Source organism: Bos mutus, chromosome 18, assembly GCF_027580195.1.
Source record: "Bos mutus isolate GX-2022 chromosome 18, NWIPB_WYAK_1.1, whole genome shotgun sequence".
Classification (NCBI taxonomy): Eukaryota; Metazoa; Chordata; class Mammalia; order Artiodactyla; family Bovidae; genus Bos; species Bos mutus.
In genome coordinates, this window is record NC_091634.1 from 58034588 (window position 1) to 58059518 (window position 24931).

The 24931-nt window shown below is 42.2% G+C and overlaps 1 protein-coding gene across 1 annotated transcript in view; it reads left to right on the plus strand.

Annotated features, from left to right (window-relative positions):
- The window catches only part of ADAMTS18 (ADAM metallopeptidase with thrombospondin type 1 motif 18), a 75533-nt gene that overhangs the window by 23104 nt on the left and 27498 nt on the right, over positions 1 to 24931 (plus strand). Inside the window, exons 10-13 of the mRNA XM_070386886.1 lie at positions 5313 to 5485; positions 8404 to 8534; positions 9374 to 9497; positions 11543 to 11787. Coding sequence (XP_070242987.1) covers positions 5313 to 5485; positions 8404 to 8534; positions 9374 to 9497; positions 11543 to 11787 — 673 coding nt within the window. The remainder of the gene's footprint in view (positions 1 to 5312; positions 5486 to 8403; positions 8535 to 9373; positions 9498 to 11542; positions 11788 to 24931) is intronic.

Here is a 24931-nt window from a genome sequence, read left to right on the forward strand (position 1 = left end):
AAAAATGAGATAATGACAGGATCTACCTCATATGAGCTGGTGTTTATAAGTGCTGGTATTTATAAAGTGCCTGGCACATTGTAAGCACTGATGTTTAGTAGGTTGAGAATGTAAATAAATAATGAAACTACAGCAAAAGGAAATTTTGAAAAGACAAATAGTCACCTGAGTCAGCATCTGAGCTGGATCAAGAGGCCAGTTTGTTCCCTAATATAAGGGAGGGTTTGGAGATTCTTTGACCAGGGTTTGTTAGGTGGCATTTGGAATATCTCAGAGGCTGATGTAGGATCTCTAAGCTTCGGCACTCTTAACGTTTAGGTTGAAAATTTTTCTGTTGTGAAGGTTTGTCCTGTACGTGGCAAGGTGTTTAGTAATAGTTCTGAGCTCTACCCACTCCATGCCAGTAAGACGACTCCCCCTCCCTACTCAACTTCCAAGTCATGGCAATGAAAATATCTCCAGACGTGGCCCAGCATCCTGAGGGGGCACAGTCATTCCCTTGTTAAGTCATTCTGCTCTAATCAGACCCAGTAACTCACTATAATGAAAGGAAGACTTGTGATGCATTTACAGTTTAGACCAGATCATTAAAACCACCCTCCACATACACTGAGTATAGCCCGTGTCTTGGATAGAATTTTTAGAATCATTCTATTACTTTTCATTTTTGCAGCGTATTTCGTGGATCTGGTTTTCATACATCGCAACATTTTACAATCTCGATATTTTCCCAAGAACGAAAGAGATTACCTAATTCAATAGCTCTGCTGGTGAAGTGCATGAATGACGCCCCTGAGATTTAAATTAAAGCCTCTCTCATATCTGTGGGATTGAGAGCTCTTATTATAACAAGAAATTGTTCTTGGAAATAGCATACTGTAATTTTAGAAACACCTAATACAAGAATTAATCATTCGAGTGGTTCAGTTTGGTGCAATTTTATCATCTCAAACAAGATTGAGGCTAATCAGGATTTTGGTTAATTATGCACAAAGTCACAAATAAAGCAAGTAAATGATTGGCTGTTTGGAAACAATTGAATCAGTTCTCCATTCTTAGTTCATGTTGTCGTCCTAAGGCTGGTTTTTTCCTCTTTCAGGTTACTGATTTCTTTCTTGATTCAGTTGAAACATTTGGTCTGTTCAGATCACTCAGCTTGAGTACTTTCATTTCTTCATGTGAAAAGCAATGTGAGCTTTTTATTTCACATAATGATGGTTTTCCCAGAGCATATTTTGTTTCATAAAAAAATGAATTATTTCTAGTTGATTCATGGATTTATCAAACTTTTCAGCTTCAAAAGGACTGAAAGGTTATCTGGTCCTGGAATGGCCAGACCCAGCACATGTGGCCCTTCGTCTTTGCCCCATGTCTGTGACAGACCCATTCACCAAAGCCCCTGTGTTTTGCTGATCTCTACTCTGCCTCGGGAACTTTCTCAAAAGACTTTTCCAGGCATTTGCTGTCAATCAGGGTGGAACAGATGCATGAGCTGAAACCTGTTGTTTCATCTGATGATTTTGCAAATGGGTAGCAAGAGGAGACGGAGGCTCCCTTTCAGAGTGGCAGCCCTTGTTCAGGTCACCAGGCTGGATGTGGGGGAGTCGAACCAAGATCCCACTGTCTTCATCCTTACTGGGAACATTTTTTTCTGGTTCCCTGGAAAAGAGCCTAGTGAAATTCCTATACACTCTGTTCAAGAAAATGAATAATGAAAATTCAAATGGAACAATTCAAATCCTGATAAGTAAACTTGCTAAAGCATTCTGTGTGTACTTAGTCGCTCAGTTGTGTCTGACTGCACCCCATGGACTGTAGCCCCCCAGGCTCCTCTGTCCATGGGATTCTCCAGGCCAGAATACTGGAGTGGGCTTGCCATGCCCTCTTCCAGGGTATCTCTCCAACCCAGGGATCCAACCCAGGTATCCCACATTGCAGGTGTATTCTTTACCATCTGAGCCACCAGGGAAGCCCATGAATACTGAAATGAGTAGCCTATCTCTCCTCCAGGGGATCTTCCTGACCCAGGAATCAAACCTGGGTCTCCTCCATTGCAGGCAGATTCTTAACCAGCTGAGCTACCAGGGATGGCATTCTAGAACTCTCTAGAACATTCTTGAACGCTCCTAAACTATGAATCCATTTGAGAAAGACTAACAGAAGAATCATTGAATCATATCTCTGGCCCATTTTCCAACCAGTAAATTCCAGACTCAGCTGATTATCAGAATCACCAACTGTGCTTTTAAAAAACACTGATTTCTTCATATTCCTCATCGTGTATTTTTATTGAGAAAGCCTTTGAAGAAGTCCAGGAATATTTATATGTATGTGTGTGTGTATCTGTGTCTGTGTATATTTACACATGTGTGATTGATTGTATATAAATATACATATGCTGCTGCTGCTAAGTCGCTTCCGTCGTGTCCGACTCTGTGCGACCCCATAGACGGCAGCCCACCAGGCTTCCCTGTCCCTGGGATTCTCCAGGCAAGAACACTGGAGTGGGTTGCCATTTCCTTCTCCAATGCATGAAAGTAAAAAGTGAAAGTGAAGTTGCTCAGTCCTGTCTGACTCTTAGCGACCCCATGGACTGCAGCCTACCAGGCTCCTCCGTCCATGGGATTTTCCAGGCAAAAGAGTACTGGAATGGGGTGCCATTGCCTTCTCTGTATATGTGTATATATATACACATATGTAAATATATGTTATATAAATATATATGTGTGTACGTGTATATATGGAGGGAGAGTTACATATATAAATACTTCTTAAAAACAGCTTCCCAACTGCTTGTAATGCTCAGCCATTGCAAAATATAATGATCAACCAACAATATAACCATTTGTAGTCAGGACTGACTAAATTATGCAGAAGCAAATATGGATATATTTCATAGTAGTCTCATATAAAGACAAAATCATGCACCTAGATATTTGGGGGTTTTTTGTTTTTAATCATACAGAACTCATTGTACCAAGGGACATCATGGTAGAATTTTCTGTTAATTTATCCTAATACTCATGTTCCAAGTTGCAGGGAAAAAACGTATTTGAAGATTTGATGGCAAAGTCCAAATTCTTGCCAGTCATTAAAAGTAGAAAGCACTTTAAAATAGTTACAATTGATTGGTCCTCTGCCCAAAGCTCTTCCGGCGGTCTCTCAGGTAATCATCACAGCCGTCCTCACTCGACACATCGGGAGGCTGGCTGAAATTGCCTGCAGAAAAGCTGGCAAGGAGCAGAGTGTGCTTCCCTTCAGATCTGCTCCGCTGCCCGCAGCCCGCCCCCGAAGCGCTGGGCGTCCCCGTCTCCCTCTTTGTCTTCCTGTGCCCGGCCCCGCCTGCTGACCGCAGTTCCGTGCAGGCACAGCTGAGCAGGACCGCATCCTGGGGAGCCCAAAGGCATGAGGTGGAGCTCTGCTCTGGCTCTTTCTAGCCATGTGACCTCCATTCAGCACATCTGAGAAGCGCTGTCGGCCATCTTTCACTTCATCTGTACACTGAGGGGATGGCTATGTGAGGTTTTTTGCTGGTTTTTTATTTGACTACCCTGGGCCTTAGTTGCGGCACGCGAGATCTTAGCTGTGGCACGCAGGCTCGGTAGTTGTGGTACATGGGCTTGGTTGCCCCACGCATGTGGGATCTTCGTTCCCTGACCGGGGATCCAACCCACACCCCTGCATTGGCAGGCAGATTCTTAACCCCTGGACCACCAGGAAGTCCCTGTATGAGTTATGAGGTCTTTTCCACTTTCTGAATTGAAGAATTCACAGGTGGTCCTCTTTCACTTTGTTGAATTTGAATAGTCTAAATGAAGCTTATTTGTAAAATCTCAGACTAGAAAGGCTTACGCTGAGACAATTTTAATTATGCACGACTTGTAAAGATGACCAGGCATAGAGGAAGGCTCTCATGTGGCACTTTAAGATTTTTCTAAATGCTTTTATGGATAATGTTTAAGAATTCTTGGGGGATTCGATCTAGCACAATAACTGGTAAATGCTTTAGTAGCTGTTCCAGAGTGTTTTGAGATAGCTTAAAAATCTCATTCTGGCGATGTGACACTTCCCCGTTCTGTTGAATCCATTTTCGCATAGGAGGATTTGATCAAATGTGCTGAAGCAAATCCAGAGGTGTTTTATAGCATTCCTGTGCTTCCTAAAGAGACAAGGAATTTTAATCACATATATTTATTAACTTGGATCCTTCTTCTGTGTTACATGTTTGCATTGAGCTTTTGTAAGAGATGATCTATAGATGGTTTTTAATCCATTTCATGGAAATGAAAAGAGGTAATTTCTTTGTGCCTGGAGTATGCTGGAGAAGACATTATTGGTAACTTTTTTCAGTGGGGTTGACACTCCTTTTTTATTTTGCTTTCTGGTTTTTGCAGTCTACCTAGCAAGATCGGGATTCCTTACTCTGGAAACCCATTTCCCATTGTGCTTGGCAGGAAAGGAGCAGGCCACCTGCAATGTTAAAAAGGAATTACGCAGATACAAACAAGGGCATGTTCCCCCACCCCCGAGTTTAGAATCCTAGGAATAAAGCACTTATGAGTCTGACAACCCTAGACTGGAAGATATGGCAAGTCATACGCTCAGTGTCCTAATGGACCTTCTACATCCCAGGAGGTGCTCTGCAAACCATAGGGGGAGGAGAGGGGTCAGAGATGGGAGCCAAGCTGGGAGGAGGCTGGATCTGCACTGGAAGGGCTTTGGTGACCTTCTACAAAGGAGCTCAGTGATCTCTACATCCCAGGAGGTGCTCTGCAAACTGTAGGGAGAGGAGAGGGGTCAGAGATGGGAGCCAAGCTGGGGAGGAGGCTGGATCTGCACTGGAAGAGCTTTGGTGCCAACAAATGGGGCATGTGTGTTTGCGTGTGTCACACACTGAACACGAACATTTAGGTGTGTTTGCAGATTTCCCTAACACACGAGGTAATAGGATGAGTGTCAAGAATATGCCTCCGTCAGTCTTTATGGAAGTCGCCAGAATGTACAGATTGGATTCAGAGGTGGCAAATACATTTCACCTAACATGGCAATTGATGAACAGTGGTTGTATCTACCCTAGGGCCATGCAGAGAAAAGAAATCAGAGAAAAAGAAAAATCGTTGGTTGATTAGTTATGTCTGCCATGGGTACAAGAAGGGTTGTGGGCTACATATTTCCACTGTTGTAATAGACTGTTCCCACTGCCATACACTGTGACCATGACCATAATGACGGCCCCTCCCTATAATATTGCCTGTGACTAATAGTGAGCCCTTTGCTTGCTGGTATTTAAAGAGCTGTAATTTTCTTGTCAGGCCTCAGTATGGCGGCAAGTTCTGTCCTGGCTCTAGCCGTGTTTATCAGCTGTGCAATATTAACCCTTGTGATAAAAACAGCTTGGATTTCCGAGCCCAGCAGTGTGCAGAGTATAACAGCAAGCCTTTCCGTGGATGGTTCTACCAGTGGAAACCCTATATGAAAGTGGAAGGTAATTTGGTCTCTATGAACCTCAAACAAATATATCTCCATGTGAACAGTAATGTGAATGAACAGCACAGAAAAAATTGCTGCCTGTATAAAAGAGTTTCAGTGTTTACCTTTCATTCCCCGGGCCCGTCCTGGCCCAGGTTTTCATTCAGTTCTGTGGGTTTGTTTATTTTCCCATTTTTTTTTTTCACAAGACATCCCTTGCCTCCCACATGTATAAGTTGAAAAGGTCATGTGTTTGGAATGTACTTATGTTTCTAAACTTACTTTTGACATTTCAGCGATTAAGTCTCCCAGGGATGTTAATTGCAATTGGTATGAACTGTCCAGACCAAAAACTCATGAAACCATATCTGCCCCATGGAGACACCATTCTCAGTAACTGACATGGTAGATGATAACAGACATGGGAAGACCTATTTTCAGAGTGTATGCACACTCACGCACATGCACACATCATGAATAAGAAATATCTCTATATTAAATTCTTGGGACTATAGCAAAGTAATAGCTTGTATTTGAACTTTTACATTGATTTGTTTTGATTTTGGCTCAACATCAAAATTTAGTTACCATGTGTATAGTACCAGATTTAATGTACTTTCTGTTACAGAATAATTCTGTGCAAAATAAGCTGAGACCATTCTGTTTCCTATCAATTTTTTTCCATTCACTTGCTGTATCAAAACTCATCTACCCTCCCTTGGAAAAGGATAAATGTGAATCCCAGTCAGACATATGCAGAATGGGAAGAGACCAGATTTAATGATAATTCATTGGAAATAAGACAGAGGGCTGCTTCTGTACAAAAGCTCAAAATGAACCTATATTATCAATAACCAAAAAGAACTGATGTAATCAGACCTCATTATAATTAGTATTAAATAGCTTGTACAAATCAGGTGATACTACAGCTTTGCTCAACGTCAGCAAATGTTACAAAATATTTTCTGGTTTCAAATTTCTGTCACTAATATTATTGCAGCTTTACTAGGTAGGGAACTTGCCATTTCATTCATTCATTCAACAGATACTGACTGAGGACCCCCTCCTGGGAGACTCTCTGCTCTGTGCAGAGGCGAGGACATTGAATAAAACAGAGACCCCATGCATAGGGTCTCACATCCTACCGCAGGAGACACAAAAGTTAAGGCTTTCGCATCCTTTCCTCTTCTCTCTTTAATACTTACTTAATATCATAGAAGACAGACCATGATTTGAAGGTCTGTGACATTCATGCTGCTTGGGAAGAATCAGGGAAAGACTTTTCATAAATCTGGACAGTCCTTGTCTTACACTGATTAGCTTTTTCTTCTGTATTCCTTTTTTTAAATTGAAGTATAGTTGATTTGCAATGTCTGTTAGTTTTAAGTGTACAGGAAAATGATTCAGTTATATATATGTATATATTCTTCTTCAGATTGTTTCCCCTTACAGGTTATAGCAAGATATTGAGTATAGCTGTCTATGCTATACAGTAGGACCTTGCTGTTTATTTTATATGTATCAGTGCATATCTGTTAATCCCAAGTTTAATTTATTAATTTATCTTAATTTATCCCCCACCCCAATTTCTGTGTTTCTAATAGACTAGTTCCTAAACTTTCTCAGGAACCTGTGTGGAAACACTGAACTTTCTATAACTTGTTAATTCTTGGCAATGATGGAGAAAAGAGAGGGTATCTATGTTTTCTAGCTCCCTAATCTCACATGCACTGAGGAGGACTCGTGAAATAAAAATGCTATTAGAAAAAATTCCTAGGTGAGAAAAAAAATGGAATCCATCCCTATGGCTGCACATTTGGGCCATAGTAACTTCCCTTCGCTCCTGTCTTTGACCCTGTCTTTTATGGAGTGGTTTGGGAAATGTGTCCAGTTGCGAACTGCTCACACGTTTGTTGTAAGACTGTTGTCAAGGATTTCACACAACATCGCCCACATCAAGTCTCATGTGAACAGCGTCATGTGGAATTCCTGGCCGGAAAGGGCTCTTTCTATGGGAGAAATTGGCACGAAAATGCCTTTCTGATAACAAGAGCTCTATAAAGATAATACTTTATTTTTGCCTGTGATACCAAAAACTTCTGAGACCTAACATTGCTTTAGTCTTAATGCTGAGTTTGTTTACTTCCTCTGCCTTTTCACGATTTGACTCTCTTCTATATGTTTTGTAAACATTATTGGCCATATGCCTTTTTTCCAAAGTGCCTAAAACGTTTCCTCTTAAGAGACTGAATAAATATCTAAAATCATTGTGCCTGTCCTAAATCGCAATCAGAAAATTATGACCTATGGGCCAATTGTGACCCTTTTTTAAAGCATTTTTTTTTTTAAGTGGACCACTTTTGAAGTCTTTACTGAGTTTGTTACAATACTGTTTCTGCTTTATGACTTGATGTTTTTGGCTCCAAGGCACATGTGATCTTAGCTCCCCGACCAGGGAAGCAACCCATACCCCCTGCACTGGAAGGCAAAGTCTCAACCACTGGACCGCCAGGGAAGTCCCTGACCCGTCTTTTTAAATATTGTTTTATTGTGACACAGCAATGCTCTTTCATTTACATGCTATTAATAGCTGACCTCAGGGTCTGTGAAGTCTTAAATATTTACTATCCAAGGAGGGTAGGGACACAAGCCACCAATCACTTGTATTGTGGCTCTTAGGATTAGGAAAATAAAGTTCTCATGTATTAATGTTAAAGTATTATATGGATTACTAAAAGGAGTTCATGTTTTTAAAAGCCACACACATCTGCTCTCAGGCATCCATGCGTGCACACACCGACATGGAAAACTGTAACACTTTCCACCTTGACCATAGTAGCTTTCTAAATAAATTTAACTCATCTTTTCAGTAATCACGTCATTGTCCTAGGATTTCCTCTTGACCGTGACCTTGTTTGATCTCTTTGCTTCTAGAGGAAGACCGATGTAAACTGTACTGCAAGGCTGAGAACTTTGAATTCTTTTTCGCCATGTCCAGCAAGGTGAAAGACGGGACTCCTTGTTCCCCAAACAAGAACGACGTTTGCATTGATGGGATCTGTGAAGTAAGAGAACATTTCTGCTTTGGAACATGTGGTCATGCTTGTGCTGCCTCCTATTAAATGCATAGCAGGAGAAGTGTTGCAGGAGATTCTTATGTCTGGATAAGAGCAGCTGGTGAAGGGAAAAGGGTAACATTTTCAAGCTGGACGTGAGTTTTTATCTCCAAGTCCCTGCTCACTTTCTTGACCCCTTTCATGACCCCTGTCCTGTGATTTGAGTTTCTCTTTCACTCCCTTTCCACATACGGAGGTGCTGGTGTATCCTACTTTACATGAAAGTTGTAAAAATTAAATAAGAATGGAGATAACAGTAGTGGGAGACTTTTCTTGCGTGTTCAGTAAGTACATGCAGTACACGCTTAGAACCTCGTAAATGTGCTTGGAAATAGCATTTCTGTTTATTGTGGGTTAGTTTTTCTTTTTCTTCCGGTATCTACTTTCTCTTTTCAGTTTGACTGTGAGCTCCGTGATCTTTTAAGGGAGTGTGAGTGTCCTTGGGTTGGTGTCAGGGTGGGGGGGGGTCCCAGCATTTTTATGTTTCACTGGTAGAACTGGCCTGAATAAATTCCCCTCCCATTAACAGCAGTAGTGGCTTTTCACAGTTTTACAGATGAAGGCTGTAAGCCTTAGAGAAGTTTTGTGACTTCCCTAATCATATGTCCAGTAATAGCAGAGGAAGGATTTAAATCCCTAGTCAAACTTGAGACTCTGCTTTTAATCCTAAAGCTGCACCACCTTCCTAATATTCAGTAAATACAGAAAACCATGTATACCTTTTGGTTATTCTAAGCCAGTGGCTTCTCAAATGTTTGATTTTCTCACTCTTTTTTTTTTGGTCACAGCCAGTGGGATGTGATCATGAACTTGGCTCTAAAGCAGTTTCAGATGCCTGTGGTGTTTGCAAAGGTGATAACTCAACTTGCAAGTTTTACAAAGGCCTGTACCTCAACCAGCACAAAGCAAATGGTAAGAAATGCTGCAGATTCGGTGCTGTGAGTGGTGGGACATGTCCTTTGCTGCCAAATGAATCTGAGACTTGCTAAATTCGATCCAGCTTTTCACTAGCTCATATGAGGCATGGAAGATGATGGCTTTTGATGCTTCGTTATTGCTCAGTCACTCAGACGTGTCCGACTCTTGACACCATGGACTGCAGCACGCCGATCTTCCCTGTCCTTCACCATCTCCTGGAGATTGCTCAAACTCATATCCATTGAGTAAATGATGCCATCCAACCATCTCATCCTCTGTTGTCCCCTTCTCCTCCGGCCTTCGATCTTTCCCAGCATCAGGGTCTTTTCTAATGAGTCAGTTCTTCACATCAGGTGGCCAAAGTATTGGAGCTTCAGCTTCAGCATCAGTTCTTCCAATGAACACCCAGGACTGATCTCCTTTAGGATGGACTGGCTGGATCTCCTTGCAGTCCAAGGGACTCTCAAGAGTCTTCTTCAACACCACAGTTTAAAAGAATCAATTCTTTCGCACTCAGCTTTCTTTATAGTCCAACTCTCACATCCATACATGACCACTGGAAAAACTATAGCTTTGACTAGATGGACCTTTGTTGGCAATGTCTCTGCTTTTTAATATGCTGTCTAGGTTGGCCATAACTTTTCTTCCAAGAAGCAAGTGTCTTTTAATTTCATGTCTTCAGTCACCATCTGCAGTGATTTTGGAACCCAAGAAAATAAAGTCTGTCACTGTTTCCATTTTTTCCCATCTATTTGCCATGAAGTGATGGGACCGGATGCCATGATCTTTGTTTTTTGAATATTGAGTTTTAAGCCAGCTTTTTCACTCTCCTCTTTCACCTTCATTAAGAAGCTCTTTAGTTCCTCTTCACTTTCTGCCATAAGGGTGGTGTCATCTGCATATCTGAGGTTATTGATATTTCTCCCGGCAGTCTTGATTCCAGCTTGTGCTTCATCCAGCCCAGCATTCCACATTATGTACTCTGCATATAAGTTAAATAAGCAGGGTAACAATATACAGCCTTGATGTACTCCTTTCCCAATTTTGAACCAGTCCATGGTTCCATGCCCAGTTGTAACTGTTGTTTCTTGACCTGCATACAGATTTCTCAGGAGGCAGGTCAGGTGGTCTGCTATTCCCATCTCTCTAAGAATTTTCCACAGTTTGTTGTGATCCACACAGTCAGAGGCTTTAGCATAGTCAATGAAGCAGATGTTTTTCTGGAATTCTCTTGCTTTCTCTATGATCCATTGGATGTTGGCAATTTGATCTCTGGTTCCTCTGCCTTTTCTAAATCCGTCTTGAACATCTGGAAGTTGTTGGTTCACGTACTGTTACTTATGCAAGAGCAGAGGAGGATGAGTAGTTTTAGCAACACAAACATCCAGAGGTGTGTTCAACAAACGCCTTTCTGCTGAGCAATTTCAATATGCTGTGCCACCTGTATTTGTTAAAGAACGTATTGTGGAACTTTTTAAAAATATATGTATTTATTTATTTGGTTGTACCAGTCTCAGTTGTGGCATGTGAGATCTAGTTCCCTGACCAGGGATCAAACTTGGGCCCCCTGCGTTGGGAGTGCAGAGTGTTAGCCACTGGACCACAGGGAAGTCCCTGTATTATGGAACTTAGATGGTCCACACTTAAAACATAAGACGCGTACTTGAAGCAGTTATCTCACCGTCTTGAGTAGAATTGAGCTTTGAGCCCTGTCTTCTGCACACCACAGTTGAGACTAGGTGGCTCCAAGTTTTTTTCCAGATTGATTAAAAATAAAAAGCATCTTTGAGTTTCATGGCTTTTGGGAAAAGCCATGAAGGAAAAGAGAAGCGTGTTTTCTGTCCACATGCATGTACTTGGGGAAAGTACATCATTTTCTCTCTCGGGTGTTCCTACCACTTGAAAAATGGAATAACTGAGTGTTTTCACTGCGTAAGAGTAGAAATGAGCCCCGCTCTGTAAGGAGGGCCGCTGCGGCTCTCTGACGGGGTCCCCGTGTCTGACATGGGTGACAAAAATGTTCTGCTCTCTCCACTTAGAGTATTACCCGGTGGTCACCATCCCGGCGGGCGCCCGCAGCGTCGAGGTCCAGGAGCTGCAGGTATCCTCCAGCTACCTCGCGGTCCGAAGCCTCAGTCACAAGTATTACCTCACAGGGGGCTGGAGCGTCGACTGGCCAGGGGAGTTTGCCTTTGCGGGGACCGTGTTTGAGTACCAGCGTGCCTTCAACCGCCCCGAATGCCTGTCTGCCCCGGGCCCCATCAATGAGACGCTGGTCTTTGAAGTAAGCCCCTTCTCTTTATTCGGCTCTCACTGCCTCTTGCTGCGTGTCTAGTGACGAACCCCCATTTAAGCTAGCTTAAAGAGCCACTAGTTCATACCTGTGTCCTAACAGGCTAAAGCTCAAAGGGCAAAGACAGCCCCTTCATCTGGGGGAAAGAGGGATCCAGTGGGTCCCCGGGAGAATGTGCCAACTTTCACATTTAGATGCCAGCCTTCCACCAGCCCACCTGGCTGTTCAGTTTGCTGAGGGATCCCAGGGATCATTTTTTACATGATTCCGGTTTGTCTGCCTCTGCCGTTTGGATAGTCTGTTCATAGTTATTCATTACAGGAATCTGCCAGCCTTGGAGGCAGAGCGACGTAGTGGAAAGAACACTTGCTTGATGGCTAGACAGTTTTGGAGAAGGAAATGGCAACCCACTCCAGTGTTCTTGCCTGGAGAACCCTGTGGACAGAGGAGCCTGGTGGGCTGCCATCTATGGGGTCACACACAGTTGGACACAACTGAAGCGACTTAGCAGCAGCAAGACAGTTTTATAGAGCAAGCCAACTCACTTTTTTGGCTGCCGTTTTCTTTAGAGGTGAGAAGAGAAAAAAATAAATGGATAACGACGAGGAGAGTGAAAACAGCCACCGTATCTGCGAATGACGCTGTAACAGAATTGTCACGGAGACTTTGTCTTTGGTCCGCATCACATCTCAGGGTTTGCTTCCTCCAGTTTATAAAATGGGGCCAATCGTGTGCTTTCAGAGGCATGTGGTATGTCTCAGGCGTTAGAAGTCCCTGTGGCCACCGCGTACCGAGGACTTAGGTAACCAAGCACTCCCGTTAGTCACATTCAGCTTCAATCTCTCACTTGCAAAACTGGGACAGAAACCCTGCCTCACTGACTTGCCAGAAAAATAAGCAATGAAGTGTGATGAAGAAATGTTAAAGATTTGCCTAGCTCACGTAGCTAGGAGAAAAGCAGAGTTGAATTGGAGTCCAAATCTTTTCCATCTATGAGTATGATATCTGCTCTCAGGCTAGTCATATTGCTCTGCTCTTTTCAAATCAAAGAAACAAGTCTAATTCAACTATTACTATTATTATTTAAGGTACTAATCAAACATTTACTAAGAAAGATGAATTTAAAAAAGAGTTTAAAAGTATGACTACATGTAACTCCCCCCCCCCACCCCCCGGAAGGACCTATTTTATCTTATTTTTATTGCTTTTGCTATGTGATACATTTTTAATTTCTTTACTTTATATTGGAGTATAGTTGATTATCAATGTGTTAATTTGAGGTGTACAGCAAAGCGATTCAGTTATACATATACATGTATCTATCGTTGTTTTTTTTGGATTCTGTTCCCATTTAGGTTATTACAGAGTATTGAGTGGAGTTCCCTGTGCTATAATTTTCTTTACCAGCTGAGCCACAAGGGAAGCCCAAGAATACTGAAGTGGGTAGCCCATCCCTTCTCCAGGGGATCCTCCCGACCCAGGAATCAAACTGGGATCTCCTGCAATGCAGGCAGATTCTTTACCAGCTGAGCTATCAGGGAAGCCCCTGTGCTACACAGTAGGTCCTTATTGGTTATCTATGAATATTTTAAATATAGCAGTATGTACATGTTAATCCCAAACTCCCAAACATACAGACCAACCTTCCCCACCACATTCCCCCCTGATGACTGTAAGTTCATTCTCTAAATCTGTAAATCTATTCCTGTTATGTAAATAAGTTCACTCACATCGTTTTTTAAAGGTTCCACATAAAAGTGATATCATACGATATTTGCCTTTCTCAGCCTGACCTACCTCACTTACATGATCATCTCTTGGTCAACCCATGTTGCTGTTGCTGCGAGTGGCATTATTTCATTTTTTTTATGACTAATATTCCATTGTTTATATGTACCATTCCTCTGTCAGTGGACATTGAGATTGTTTCGTGCCTTGGCTATTGTAAGTAGTGCTGCAGAGAAGGCTGGGGTGCGTGTGTCTTTTTGAAGTAATGGTTTTCTCCAGATAAATGCCCAGGAGTGGGACTGCTGCGTCAGATGGTAGCTCTGTTTGTAGTGTTTAAAGTGAAGTCCGTGCTGTTCTCCACAGTGGTTGTACCAATTTCCATGCCCACCAACAGTGTAGGGGCAGTCTCATTCCTCCACACACTCTCCAGCATTTATTTTTTGTAGATTTTTTTGATGACGGCCTTTCTGACTGGCATCATGTGATACCTCATTGTACTTTTGGTTTGCATTTCTCTGATGATTAAATGTTGAGCATTTTTTCTTGTGCTTTTGATGATCTGTATGTTTTCTATGGAGAAACGTCGCTTTAGATCTCTCCATTTTTTGATAGGGTTTTTTGGTGTTTTTGACATAGAGCTTTCAGCTCTTTTATTTCAGAAGATGAAATTAGGAACCCCAAATCAAACTGGTTTTATCTTAGGGTAGTTTGGAGCTCAACAATGAATCCAGCCCCTGAAATCAGCCTGTAATTACATGGAAGGCATAGGAATTGAACTTTCTGGTTAAAGAATTTGAGACTTGTTTTTCAGTCCTAATTTTTTAGATGGATATGTTTGTTTTCTTTTCTATCAAGCATCTGAGCAGCAAATGTCTTTTCTTTAGAAAAGGTATATTTTCTTTAAAGATATATTTAGCTTGCAGGGAATCAGTTTTCGAGAAACATGGCTTCCTCCTAAGTTTTACCATGAGGCCTTTGATCCATCTCTAAGCAAATGTACACAAACCAAGTTCTGTGGCTAGAAAATTACTGAATCAGAAGATGGGTACCTCTCACAGCTTCTGCCACCGGCGACCGGAACCGAGTCCAGATGATTCCTCATGAGAAACACGTGTTTTCCTGCTTAATGACAAGCAACCATTTTTTGTTGTTGTTTCTCTGTCCAATTTTCTTCATAATTACAAAGCCCTTCCGGTAGGTTTTCACAGTTCTGTCTGTAATTTAAGGTTTGCTGTTAAACATAAGTTATCTTCAGGAAAACCACAACAAAGAATGAGACAAGACGTGATGGAAAGTGCAAAGCAGAATCACAGAGCTCCTTCTGACTTTCATCTTTAGAACCTGAGTGTCCCCTGTCATTGTCTGTCTTGATCAAATTAAACAGATAATGGACACATTGTCACTGAACACTATGCCAGCCTCAAGCTGAGAATTTTTATTTGTGCTTTGCTTAATTTAAGCATCCCTTCTTATCTCATTTATCTATGTTATTTAATTCTGATTAAAACTAAATCTTTGGACTGTTCACCGGGTCTAAACATTTTCCTAATGATTACTGGCTATTTTTGAGAAATGAAAAGAATGGTCTTCATTGGTGATGGAGTTCTACAAAATCAGTCAGGTACATCATCTATCTCCTTGCAAATACATAGAATTCCAGGTCATCCAGGGGTTAGAATTCCATGTTCTCACTGCTGAGAGCCTACATTCAATCCCTGGTTGGGGAACTGAGATCCTAGAAGCCTCAGGGCATGGCTAAAAAACAAACCAACAAAAACAGCTGGATTGTCCTCACAAATACAGACAGATCCTTGGGTGTGGGCAGAAATCAAAATGTAAGGGGAAAAATTGGGTAGATCTAATACAATTATAAAAACATAAAGCTTTTCCCAGACTCAACTGGGTATGTATGGTTTTCTAAAATTTCATTACTATATAAATGCAATTAAAACTACAGATCTCTATTAATACAAAATTGTAGTTTCACCACAATGCAATAAGGTCACATTTGCTTAGCTATTGTTTTTGCAACAGCTTTATGTACACATTCTGCTCATAGATTCAATGAAAGATCCAGTTGATGTCCTTGGAATGTGGCTTGTCTGAAAATAATCCACAGAGAAACTTGTATGATTAATTGGTCATGCTTTGCTTGTATTTTTTAAAGGAGGCATGGTTTCATTCAAAACTAGCAACTATTTTTAAAAACCCAACTCAGTAACCTAGTATTATATCTATTTTATCTTTTAAAAGAATTTGGGTTAATGACTTTAATATTTAAATTGTACATTATTGCTCTCAGAAGAATATGGTCAAATTTCAGGTCAGTTTTTATCACATGCTCATGCCTTCCCAAAATTGATAGAACACAGTGATTCTAAAAACTGAAAAATCACAATAAGCAATAAATTACATTTTCTAAAACTAGACTATGTATCAGTATCCAAGTCATCCATCCACGGCCATCTCCTTTAAAGAAAGGAAGTTAAAGTTCATATGCCTTTCCATGCAACTACGAATTGAATCAAAATGAATACTTCTGGAGCCAAAAATATGTTCACTCCAATATGAAATGTTGAATGTGTTTTACAATCCCATGGGATGCTGAAATCGAAGTGTGGGAACCTAACAAAATGGAAAATGCTGTTCTACCCACAGAAAGTACATGTCTGTGAAAGAAAGCGCTTTCTCTCTTGGCCTCTTAAAATGACTGCATGTTCACTAAGCTCTTAGTGTAAAATTCAGCAGAAGGGTGCGTTTGCCAAAAAACAAGATGACAGTGTAAGGATAAGGTCCCTCTTTATAGCTCATTCATTTATGTTAGCCAGATCCTCCCAATATCTTAGCTAACTCCTGTCTTCAACTACCTTGACATGTATTGATTTAGGTAGCTACCTTCAAAGCAATATTCCTCTGTTTATTTCCTCTCAATGTCTGACTTAAAAACAAACAAAAAAAAACAACTAAACTTTCTGTTGAGTGCCTACTTACTGCCCAGCCCTATATAGACACTGGAGATACATAAATGGTTAAGACATAAATCATGTCTAGTCAAAGCTATGGTTTTTCCAGTAGTCATGTGTGGATGTAAGAGTTGGACCATAAAGAAAGCTGAGTGCTGAAGAATTGATGCTTTTGAACTGTGGTGTTGACAAAGCCTCTTGAGAGTCCCTTGGACTGCAAGGAGATCCAACCAGTCCATCCTAAAGGAAATCAGTCCTGAATATTCATTGGAAGGACTGATGCTGTAGCTGAAACTCCAGTACTTTGGCCACATGATGCAAAGAGCTGACTCATTGGAAAAGACCCTGATGCTGGGAAAGATTGAAGGCAGGAGGAGAAGGGGACGACAGAGGATGAGATGGTTGGATGACATCACCGACTCAATGGACATGACTTTGAGTAAACTCTGGGAGTTGGTCATGGACAGGGAGGCCTGGCATGCTGCAGTCCATGGGGTCGCAGAGTTGGACACGACTGAGCGACTGAACTGAATGGAACATGTCACCAAATCATTATAGTTGCAGGTCTTTAAGGAATGTGGAGTGAGTTTTGGTATGTGGATCCCATTCTTTTTGAAGCAACATGAGTTTGAACAGGAAGCACCTCTTTAAACTGTTGGTGATACAGGTCCCTCTAACACTACTGTGACACTCTGCATGAGGCACTTAAACTGTCTGATGATCGTTTACGATAATTTGGGGAATAACTTCCCCAGGCTAAACTCATATCCTCTGCTGTGTCCTGTAGCATTATCCTGAAGCACTTCTAAGCACCTGAAACCCTCTATTGCTGAGAGATCGTTGTAGCTTCCATAGTCAGCATAGTATCTAGAACATCATAGGCACTCAAAAAAAAAAAAAAAAATAGTGAATGAATGACATCTGATGAGAACATTCATTCATTCATTTAAAGAGTAGAATCTTCTTTCCAAGTTGAAAAACCATCCATGGAGACAACAAATAAATCAAGTGACAAGTGACTTTCTCTGACCCAAGTCAAGAGTGACAAGGCCAGCCTCTCTTCCCTATTTCTGTCCCAAACCACCATCATAATCTGAAGTTCTCTGAAATGCTTCTGCAGTACACATTTTAAAACCACTGGATTTCCTCATCTTTTAGGACTAGTCTTAGAACTGTACCGTTAAAAGGTAAGTACAGTGAAAGGCATTCAAAGTATTGAAATTTGATCCCCTCAGTTGCATTTGAGGAATCAGTCTGCTTTCTAAAAGGCTTGCCTTTCCCAAAGTGAATAATTTACACATAAGAACTTGCTGACCAGTTAGCTCACAGTTGACTCACCTTGATCTGGGGAAACAGCAACTTGTCCGTTCAGGGTAGGGGATTAACCAGATCTTTTCACTTATTTCTGGGTGTTACCTGGTACACAGCAGGATAATATAGTCCTGGGAAAGAGTGAACCCCAAGAAATAAGTGCATGGCCTGACATCAAATAGAAGTGTCCTCTGCTTCTGGTTATCTTTATATGTCAGAACTTTATGGAATGCTTTCATAGGGAAGCTCAGTTTAAATGGAAAACAGACTTTCACTTTTCTCATTGAATCACGTGCCTGCCCCGTTTTCAGATGGTCTCTTGGAAAGAATCTTCATTCTCCTTGGAACCCGGATCCCACAGGGTCCACCATTTGCAACAGGTGGATGTCAGTTTAGGCTGTGCTGGCCTTCTTGATTTCCTCGGTGGCCAAGAGGAGATTCCTAAGGGAAATTAAGGATTTATATGATTGAGTTCTTAAATATTTTAGGCATTATTTAAGTCCATCAATCAAATTTTTATTTCAAAGTACAAATATACATGTATTACATGTAAATGACTTGGAGAAACGGAGTTCATTTTCATGATCCTGTATCCTATTTCTGCCTCAGCCAGGGGAAGACAGCTCATACACATGCACACCCCAGATCAGAAAGAAATCAATATTGATTTGGCAACTGCACACCTTCTGAGATCACTACAGACACAGCTATTATAAACTAGATAATTTCCACGTCTTTCTGTGTGTCGGCTTATCCCCCACAGCATGAGTCTGGCAGAGAGTCTAAGGAATTTCTTATTGAACCAGTGCACTCATTAGTCATCTCAAAGATAGAAAACTCAGCTTATATTTCAGTAGTTTTCAGTATATTATATATGGACCTACCATATTTTTTGACTGGGTTTGAGAACACAAGGAAAACTGGATCTTTGTTGCTTGTGCACCCCACATAGCTAAATTCTGTGTGTGTGTGTGTCTTGTATAAGGAATGAAATTTTGAAGTGGTTCAGTTCAGTCGCTCAGTCATGTCCCACTTTTTGCGACCCCATGGACTGCAGCACACCAGGCCTCCCTGTCCTTCATAAACTCCCAGAGTTTACTCAAACTCATGTCCATTGAGTCGGTGACGCCATCCAACCATCTCATCCTCTGTCGTCCCCTTCTTCTCCCACCTTCAATCTTTTCCAGCATCAGGGTTTTTTACAGTGAGTCAGTTCTTCACATCAGGTGGCCAAAGTATTGGAGTTTCAGTTTCAGCATGAGTCCTTCCAATGAATATTCAGGACTGATTTCCTTTAGCATGGACTGGTTGGATCTCCTTGCAGTCCAAGGGACTCTCAAGAGTCTTCTCCAACACCACAGTTCAAAAGCATCAACCCTTCAGCACTCAGCTTTCTTTATAGTCCAACTCTCACATCCACATGACTACTGGGAAAACCATAGCTTTGACTAGACGGACTTTGTTGGCAAAGTAATGTTTCTGCTTTCTAATATGCTGTCTAGGTTGGTCATAACTTTTCTTCCAAGGAGCAAGCATCTTTTAATTTCATGGCTGCAGTCACCATCTACAGTGATTTTGGAGCCCCCAAAAATAAAGTCTGTCACTGTTTCCACTGTTTCCCCATCTATTTACCATGAAGTGATAGGACCAGATGCCATGATCCTAGTTTTCTGAATGTTGAGTTTTAAGCCAACTTTTTCACTCTCCTATTTCACTTTCATGAAGAGGCTGTTTTGCCTTCTGCCATAAGGGTGGTGTCATTTGCATATCTGAGGTTATTGATATTTCTCCTGGCAATCTTGATTCCAGCTTGTGCTTCATCCAGCCCAGCATTTCTCATCATGTACTGTACATATAAGTTAAATAAATGGTGACAATATACAGCCTTGATGTACTCCTTTCTCAATTTGAAACCAGTGTGTTGTTCATGTCCAGTTCTAACTGTTGCTTCCTGACCTACATACAGATTTCTCAGGAGTAATCTGAGAAAGGAGTATTCTGAGCAGGCACGTCAGATGGTCTGCTATTCCCATCTCTTTAAGAATTTTCCACAATTTGTTGTGATCCACACAGTCTCTTGCTTTTTTGATGATCCAACAGATGTTGGCAAAAGTTCCTCTGCCTTTTCTAAATCCAGCCTGAACATCTGGAGTTCTCTGTTCACATACTGTTGAAGCCTGGCTTGGAGAATTTTGAGCATTACTTTGCTAGCATGTGAGATGAGTGCAATTGTGCGGTAGTTTGAGCATTCTTTGGCATTGCCTTTCTTTGGGATTAGACCTTTTCCAGTCCTGTGGCCACAGCTGAGTTTTCCAAATTTGCTGGCATATTGAGTGCAGCACTTTCACAGCATCATCTTTTAGGATTTGAGCTAGCTCAACTGGAATTCCATCACCTCCACTAGCTTTGTTCGTAGTGATGCTTCCTAAGGCCCACTTGACTTCACATTCCAGGATGTCTGGCTCTAGGTGAGTGATCACACCATTGTGATTATCTGGGTCGTGAAGATCTTTTTTGTATAGTTCTTCTGTGTATTCTTGCCACATCTTGTTAATATCTTCTGCTTCTATTAGGTCCTTACCATTTCTGACATGGTAGAAATGTGAAAACCGAAGGTCAGAGTTGAAATTTACTCCTCCCTTTGTTGAAAAATAATCATTTAATCTGAAGAGTGTGTGTGTGTGTGTGTGTGTATACATATATATGTGAAAAGTGAAAATGTTAGTTGCTCAGTCATGTCTGACTCTTTGCAACCCCTCAGACTGTAGCCCACCAGGGTCTTCTGTCCATGGGATTCTCTAGGCAAGAATAGTGGAGTGGATTGCCATCCCCTTCTCCAGGGGATATTCTTGACTCAGGGATTGAACCCAGATCTCCTGCATTGCAGGCAGATTCTTTACCATCTGAGCCACTAGGGAAGCCCATATATACATATGTACACAAATTTTATATATTTGTATGTATATGTGTGTGTATATGTATGTATGTATATATTATATATATATATTGAAGAAGGCCATGGCACCCCACTCCAGTACTCTTGCCCAGAAAATCCCATGGATGGAGGAGCCTGGTAGGCTGCAGTCCATGGGGTCACTAAGAGTCGGAGACGACTGAGCGACTTCACTTTCAGTTTTCACTTTCATGCATTGGAGAAGGAAATGGCAACCCACTCCAGTGTTCTTGCCTGGAGAAACCCAGGGACGGGGGAGCCTGGTGGGCTGCCGTCTATGGGGTCGCACAGAGTCAGACACGACTGAAGTGACTTAGCAGCAGCAGCAGCATGTGTGTGTGTGTGTGTATATATCTGTGTATATGTATGTATGCTTATATTATATATATATGTGTGTATATGTATATATTTTATGTATATATATATATGTGCTGGGCATTTGGAGTATGGCTGAAAACTTAATGTTTTTCCACTTCGAGACTGAGATATAGGTAACATAAAGTCAGTAATTTTGTCCTTTGTTTAAGTACAATGCAAAAGGCCCATTTAGTATATAATTTTAAAGGGCCTTGGCAATGAGAATTAAAACATACATTCTCTTTGTTTTCATGATTAATGAAGCTGTCTACTTAGAGATGATAACGCTCTGTAGAAGCGACTGAAGATCAGCTGTTTCGTTAGCTGTTGCATGCTGGCTGTCTCCCCCAACCCTGCCCCTGCGTCTCCTCTGCCCCCTCTCTCCCCTCCCAGCTGCCTCTCCCTTCTCTTCTTCCTCTCCTTTATTCTGTTTCTCTGGCTCTGCTTCTCTCTCACACGCAGTCACACACAAGCACACACAACAACGAATGAGTCACATTCTCCATCAAACTGTCGTGAAGTTGGAGGGTAGGTGAGGAAATTCATCATGAGTGTTTCATTATAAAGTAACTTCATCCCCGTCTGATAAACAGTGATTTAGGCTGACATGATAACACAGGTTGCTAGTCTAAGACTGAAATATGATCATCTGTGTTTTTACAGCATTCCTTTTTTTTGAGGAAAAAAAAGTCTTAAAAATAACAGCTCTCCTTCACGTTAAAGGTTTTTTATTCCCCTCTCTGTTAAGAGGCCAGAAGGGAGTGTTTAACTCTTTGAAAGCCCATTCCCAATTAATCATGTACCAAGGGAGAGTGCCGCTGACCCCTACAGCAGCGCTTGTAACGACAGCAAGTGAGAAATAGGTTAGCCACAGGCCAGATTCAAGGCAGAAAAAGACATCTCAAGAAAATTACTATCATAAACAACTTCCTCCACTCTTTGGCCAGAGGCGATGATGGGTGGGTTGGGGGGGAGACCAGGTGGACGGACTCATTGATCACCGAGTTGACGGTGTGGGAGCGTCATGGTCAGTCCCCTTCTCATAAAGCTCCTTCCTCATGACCCTGCTGTCTGCACCCCTTCCCCCACGGGGCAGGGGCCGAGATGAGCAAAGATGTGCCTCGGGATAGAATCAGTGTCGGGGAGAGAGATTAGCCAAGGAGCGGGGACAGAGTGAAGACACGGCTCACGAAAGAGGCCAAGAAGCAGTGGAGGACTAATTGAGACCAGATGACGGGGAACCCCAGGCTCTGGAGGACGAGTCAGATGTGCTCCCGAGATGCCGCATCACTTCTCCCCAGGTTGCCGTTCGCTGTTTGAAGTGTGGGCCTCCAGTTAATTCGCGGCAAATACTTCTGTGACAGGTTGGAGCGCGCTCTTTCTCTCCCCTAAACTCCTAGGAATGTGGATGAGTTGAATTAGAATTGTAGTCTCGGTTCAATGTGTCAGCCCACACCTTTGAAGCCGCCTCGTAGATGGACTTCCAAGGCCCCAGTCGGGGTCTTTGTGGTGCTGCGTCCTGTCAAATCCGACTCACTCACACCTAATCCCAGAGATGATACCTGCTCATGTTCTTCGGGCTTTGAAGCAAACAAGAAGCTGGGGACAACTGGCTGATTTTTCACATCACGAGGCTTCCCAGAAAATCACAGGATCATACAGAATCATTGAACTCACAACACAAAAATGATTCCTCCTCTGACTTAGTCAACGTGTAACGTACTGTAAAATCCATCCTTTATCAGAAGGGGTCCATCTGTAAAGTGGGTTGAATTTCAGCTGTTAAAATGGTATTTAAAACAAACATTTCTGTAAATGAAGGGGGAAATGGATTGAGGATATTAAAAATCACAAATCCTTAAATCAAGAGGAGCCTGGTAGGCTGCAGTCCATGGGGTCGCTAAGAGTCAGACACGACAGAGCGACTTCACTTTCACTTTTCACTTTCATGCACTGGAGAAGGAAATGGCAACCCACTCCAATGTTCTTGCCTGGAGAATCCCAGGGACGGGGGAGCCTGATGGGCTGCCGTCATGGGGTCGTACAGAGTCGGACACAACTGAAGTGACTTAGCAGCAGCAGCAGCAGCATGTTCAAGAAGGGACATTTTCAGGTTGGAACCCGATAGCGAAATGTATATGTTAGAGCATGTTATTGGATCCCAGTGACAATATCTTTTCAGTGTTCCTTCAGTCTTGAGAATTTTAAATTAGAATCCTAGACATGACATTTCAGAGCTGGAGGTGCAGTGTCTTGAGAGTTAAGAGGTCAAGTTTGCGAGTCATGCAGTATCAGAAACTTGAGTTCCCCGTGTTGCTACTTGCTGCTGCTGCTGCTAAGTCGCTTCAGTCGCGTCCAACCTCTAGCGACCCCATGGACTGCAGCCTACCAGGCTCCTCCATCCATGGGATTTTCCAGGCAAGAGTACTGGAGTGGGTTGCCATTGCCTTTTCCAGTTTCTACTTACTAGCTGTGTTCATCTACAAGACTAGGGTATTAATAGCACTGTGCCTTCCTCATGGTGTCATTATTAACTGTAAAAGAGATAATGCTGTACAATGCTTTACCTGGCATAAACACCATAGTATGGCTATTATTATTTTTTAAAGCTATCAGGTGCATTATTACATTATTGAAGATGAGAAATAAGCTTCCAAGCCTGCACTAAATAAAAAGCTGGTCTTTAGAACCTAATTATAACTCTTTAGTTTCCACGGGAGGGTTTGTTGTTCAGTCACTAAGTCATGTCCGACTCTTTGCGACCCCATGGACTGTAGCACACCAGGAGTTTCACTATCTCCTGGAGTTTTCTCAAACTCATGTCCATCAAGTTGGTGATGCCATCCAACCATCTCATCCTCTGTCATCCCCTTCTCCTCCTGCCCTCGATCTTTCCCAGCGTCGGGGTCTTTTCCAGTGAGTCGGCTCTTTCCATCAGCTGGCCAAAGTAATGGAGCTTCAGCTTCAGCATCAGTCCTTCCAATGAATATTCAGGACTGATCTCCTTTAGAATTGACTGGTTGGATCTCCTTGTAGTCCAAGGGACTCTCAAGAGTCTTCTCCAGCACCATGGTTTGAAAGCATCAATTCTTTGGCACTCAGCCTTCTTTATGGTCCAACTCTCACATCCGTACATGACTACTGGAAAAACCATAGCTTTGACTAGACGGACCTTTGTCAGCAAAGTGATGTCTCTGCTTTTTAATATGCTGTCTAGGTTTGTCACAGGTTTTCTTCCAAGGAGCAAGCATCTTTTAATTTCATAGGATTAGGACAACTTCTTTAAAAGAAAAACATAGGCCTTCAATGATGAAACAGAGATGAAGCTGGTTGACAGCATTTTATAGTTTGCATGTTAAAAATTAAAAGTGGGAGTGAAAGCAAGCCATTTACCCGAGATTACTCAGTGTGTCCTTTATTTTAACCTGTATGCACCCCAAGCAGAACCTGCATGCCCTCCTTTGGAGGGGAACTGGTCGAGTCCAGCCCCGTCTGTGGTTTTCCAGCTTAAGCTGTAAATTTTATCACTCCGCACCCCGTGGTCAGAGCTGCCGGAGTGTTGTGTCTGAAGTCAGGTGGTTTGTGTGTTCAAGGTAGACATTAAACAGTTCTACTGTGGACCTGGAAGCATTTAAGGAGGTTGCTTGCCAGCTGTAAATTAAGAGACTCAATGCCAGTTGGCTGAAAAATTCTGTGGCCTGAGTCCAGTTAAGTAGACTGAATTGCTGGCGATCTTTCCGAATGTGTGCACTTCACAGCCGGGCCACACAGTTCTCTGGGCCACGTTGGGATGGTGTGCTGTGAGGCCGCCAGTTGTGGGGGC